Genomic DNA, 4,624 nt, shown 5'->3' with positions numbered 1-4,624 from the left:
TCGTAAGATTCAATAGTGAATAACTGTTGTCATGACTAATCGCGACTGTCACAATTGTAAAGGTAGAAGTTTTGTAACAAAAAAAGGGGAGTAGTTAATCTTACAGTCCAGAAACAGAGGACCCTAGGGCCATCAAGAGAGGAAAGCACAAGCAGAATGCGGGACCTTATCCAGAGAAGCAGAAGCACCAGAGATGGAGGCAGAGATGGGGGTATGGAGAGTGGGAGCGGCTGAGGACTCTAGATTCATGGACTAAGAAGAGAAGGACTAAGAACTGGTGGCCAGGAGCAGACTTGCAAGAATGTGCCCTTTGGAGATGTAAATTATTATATATGCCTGAGTGGTTTTTTTGTTTGTGTGTTTTTTAAAAAGCTAAAGTGGATAGAGAGAAATACGTTTAACTGATTGTATGTGGAGGGGATTATAATCAATGTAATAAAACAAGTTATATAAATGATTGAATGTGAAACTGATGATCTGCCCTGTAAACTTTCACTTAATTCACAATAAGAACCTTAAATTAAGAAAACAAACAAACAAACAAGCAAAAAACTTTTTGTAATGACCCCTTGTAGTTATCCTGTGTCCTTTGAGAAATTCTATCAAGATTACCCCTTGGGAGTCCCAAAAGATACTGGCAACAACCTTCTGAGCTGACCTCTCTGCCTTGAGCTTAACTGGCCCAGCAGATGCCCTCAGAAGTCAGTGCTCTGATTGGACCTTCTCTTTGAAGGTTCCCTAACAAGACGCAGACAAGCTTACCGAGAGAACTGTCTGCAGCCACCCACTGATCACAGAGACACGTTTAAACAAATTTGGTTTGCAGTAAAGCCCCGCATTGGTGGACTGCAACGCTAGTGGCAGTACTTTTCAACTTAACCCTTGCATGCCTGGCCATCTGAACTCATGAGACAGATCCAGACATACTGACACCGACTTACCTACTTACAGAGGAGAGAGTCTGTCCCTGAGGCCGGACGGACTGTTTACCAGTCATACAGGAGCAGTTGGAAGCCACCCGGCAGCTCCATGGGAGAAAGAGTGGCAGTCTGCGAACTGGACTCGATGGCAGTGAGGATGCCCCCCCCTTCAGTATTTTGGCCACAGAGAAGACTGACTAGTAAGCACAGGTTTACTTGATGAACAGCCGTGTCTTTTCATCAGGGCCAGGTGTCCTGCTGAGTCACCCACTGGACCCCAGCTGCCTATTGTTGCCTTGTCAGCCTTGACCATCTGGGCAGCACCTTCTCTTCCCGAGGATAACCCTCTCCTGCTCCCGCACCCACAAGCTGTAGCTCCCACCGTTTCGAATGGTGGTCAGGGTGGTCATCCTGTATTTCAGCTTCCTCATCCCACCTGGACAGATAATATCCACATTTGTGTACCTTACTAATGAGACTAACTAGGTTTACAGGTAGATTCCAGGCTGGCGCTGTGGGAGAAGGCTGCCTGCACCTGTGGACACGGACAGCCTTGGAAACCCTGTGAGGGTCATTGTGAGGCAGGTTTGACTCAGTGGCAGTGAGTGCATTTGTAAAGTAATTTGTCAAAGTCGATTTCAACCACAAGGTCGGAGGTTCAAGCTCACCAGCTGCTTCTTGGAAACCCTGTACAGAGTTGTTATGGGTCAGAACTGACTTGATGGCACTGAATTTATGGAGCCCTCATGTGATGCTGTAGGATCAGCACTGAACCACAGTGTCGCTATGAGTCAAAATCAACTTGTTGACACTTAACAATAACAAAACTGTATGTATGAGGATTTTTGTTAAAGTTTAGTTAGCTAATTGTGTTGTTTTGGGTTTTTTCCCCTCACGTTATGCCTAACTTGGAGATCCAAGCCAGTGTTGGGGTCTATAGTTTTGTTTTTCCATATTATTTTAATTTCAGAGGAAAGATGCTATTTTGTATTTCCTTTGCAGAAAAATGATTCAAGTTTAGTGTGTATGTTTCTCTGTGCATACTTAGTTTCATTAAATTTTTTATTATTTTAGGTATCACCTATCAGGCAAGAAAAGAACTTCATAAAGCAGTAAGGAAAGTATTGGCAACATCAGCAAAGATATTACGGAATCCATTTGCTGGTAAGTATCCATTTGCTGGTAAGTATCCATTTGCTGGAGTCCTGCTGTGACGTTGTGGGTTAATGCTGGACTACAAAGTCGATTTGAACCACAAGGTTTAAGCTCACCAGCTGCTTCTTGGAAACTATGGGTCACTCTGGGTTGGAACAAGCTCAACGGCACTTAACAACATCAAGTATTTAACTTGGGATCCTTATCAGTAATTTCAAAATCATTTGATGATCAACCTGAGGTATTTTTTCTCCCATTTCTTAGACTAATGTTTAGTATATCTATAGAAAATTCATTGGTCTACTTTGATCTTTTGGGTTATATTTAAGTTTTATTATTGTTGTAAAATCTACATATCTGCCATTTCAACATTTTTCAGGAGTATAACTCAGTGATTTTACATTAATCATATTGTATAAACATTACCCTTAAATGATGCCAAATTTCCCATTATCAGAAACAGAAGCTTCATGTTCCCCAAATCCTGACTCTCCCTCTCCCATACCCTCTGGTAGCCACTGACAAACTTTGGCCTCTCTACATCTGCCTGTTCTTGCTACTTCATATAAGTGAGATCCTACGATATCTGACCTTTTGTGAAACAACTCCATCTCCCTCTGTGTCAGAGTACATCCATCATTCATGGTGTGGATTTACCCCGTTTTATGTATCCATCCATCTTTTGATGGATGTTTCATTGTCCGTATTTGGCTATTGAGGACAGTGCTGCAGTGATCATTGGGGTTCATGATTGCTTGTAGTCAGTCTTCAGGACTCAAGTGTGGTGAACAATTTTCCATGATTGCTTGTAGTCAGTCTTCAGGACTCAAGTGTGGTGAACAATTTTCTTTCTCCCCTCTTTATAGATAAATTGCTGTTAGTTGTTAATAAATATTGAGATAAATATACCCTTTTTTATGAGAATTTCAAAAGCTTAAACGTGCTAGAAAGCCACCCTTCTGCTATCGTGTAATGAAAATAGTACATCAAAAGTGTGGATAAACAGAGAGATCCATACCAGCTACAAGATAGCTGGTCTAATTCCTCTAAAAAGTAAAGGTAAGAAAACTTTCTGGTTTTGAAAGAGACCAAAGAGATATAATTAAATCCTGAATTTAGAAGACAGCTCTGAAGACGCTTTGGGGAACAATGGGAAAAATTAGATGTAAACTTGGACTGCATAGGAGACGATCTGGGAACTCTTGGTCAGTGTTCTTGGGTGTGATAATGCCCTCGTGGTCATATAGAAGACTATAGGCTTCTTACAAGGTGATTAAAGAGAGATTGTCATTATGTCTGCAACTTCCTTTCAGGTCGTTTAGGAACACACATGCACACAGACGTTGCATATATATTCACACACACATAGATGCATACATTGTATATGTTGCTGCCATCAGGTTGATTTTGTTCTGGAGGACATTGTAGAACTGCCCCATAGGGTTTTCTTAATGGGAGCAGACCGCTAGGTCTTTGTCCTGTGGAGTTGCTGGTTTAAACCACCCACTTCCCATCAGCAACTGAGCACTTACCCTTTTATGGCACCTAGGACTCATCGTTTCACATGCAAACAGATGAAGCAAATAAGGCAAAATAATAGTAGTTACTGAAGCTTGTTCTTTCCATTCTTCTGTTTGATATTTTTTGTGTTAAAAGGAAAAAAAGACACATAATGAAGTAATACAGTGTATAAAAGGTCACACACACAGACAGAATGGCATGTGAGTACTGAGAACACATTCATCAGTTATTACCAATACCTATGTTGTTGTTGAGTACCGTCCAGTCAGTTCTGACTCATGGTGACCCTGTATAGGGTTCCCGAACCTTTAGTGATCTTTGCGGGAGCAGAAAGCCCCATCTTTCTCCCGTAGAGAGGGAAGCAAGCTTGAACCTCAGACCCTGTGGTTTGCAGTCCAGTGTTTAACTTTGGGAGCTGCTGCTCTCCCATCAATACCTATAAGTGGACTTAACTCTTCTAGTGTAGATTTCAGCTCCTCATTTTTTATTTGTGAAGTACTGTGGAGTCAGTTCCGACCCATAGCGACCCTGTATAAGGTTTCCGAGGAGCAGCTGGTGACCTTGAACCACCAGCCTTGCAGTTCAAACGGCTTTGCAATCTGGTGCATTAACCCACAGAGCCACACCAGGACTCAACTCTTCATAGATTCCCTTAAATAAGTGTGAGAATGGAAATGTCGTCCTGACTGCTCACACTGTCTCCGTCTTGCAGACACTTTCAGCACGGTGGATGTGGAGGACCACGAGTGTGCCGTGTGGCTTCTTCTGAGGAAGAGCTTGTCAGGTGACAAGGCGGCGCGGCTGCAGGCGGTGCAGGAGATGTCTCAGGCCCACCACTGGCATGGTAATGGTCCCCACCGAATGCCAACACGTACCACCTCAGCACCTACCTGATACTCACCTAGCACACACCTACACCCTCCTGTTCCCCTGACACCTGCCTGATACTCACCTGACGCCCACCTGCACCCTCCTGTTACCTCCAACACCTGCCTGATACTCACCTGACGCCCACCTGCACCCTCCTG

At 43.3% G+C, this 4,624-nt stretch overlaps 1 protein-coding gene across 1 annotated transcript in view; it reads left to right on the top strand.

Moving 5' to 3' along the window:
* SERAC1 (serine active site containing 1) overlaps positions 1 to 4,624 on the top strand; it is a 56,320-nt gene that overhangs the window by 14,445 nt on the left and 37,251 nt on the right. The window contains exons 4-5 of the mRNA XM_006868479.1: positions 1,995 to 2,084; positions 4,309 to 4,440. Of these exons, the coding sequence (XP_006868541.1) occupies positions 1,995 to 2,084; positions 4,309 to 4,440 (222 nt within the window). The remainder of the gene's footprint in view (positions 1 to 1,994; positions 2,085 to 4,308; positions 4,441 to 4,624) is intronic.

This window comes from Chrysochloris asiatica, unplaced genomic scaffold (assembly GCF_000296735.1).
Source record: "Chrysochloris asiatica unplaced genomic scaffold, ChrAsi1.0 scaffold00117, whole genome shotgun sequence".
Taxonomy (NCBI): Eukaryota; Metazoa; Chordata; class Mammalia; order Afrosoricida; family Chrysochloridae; genus Chrysochloris; species Chrysochloris asiatica.
This window is presented reverse-complemented; position numbering and strand designations above follow the sequence as displayed.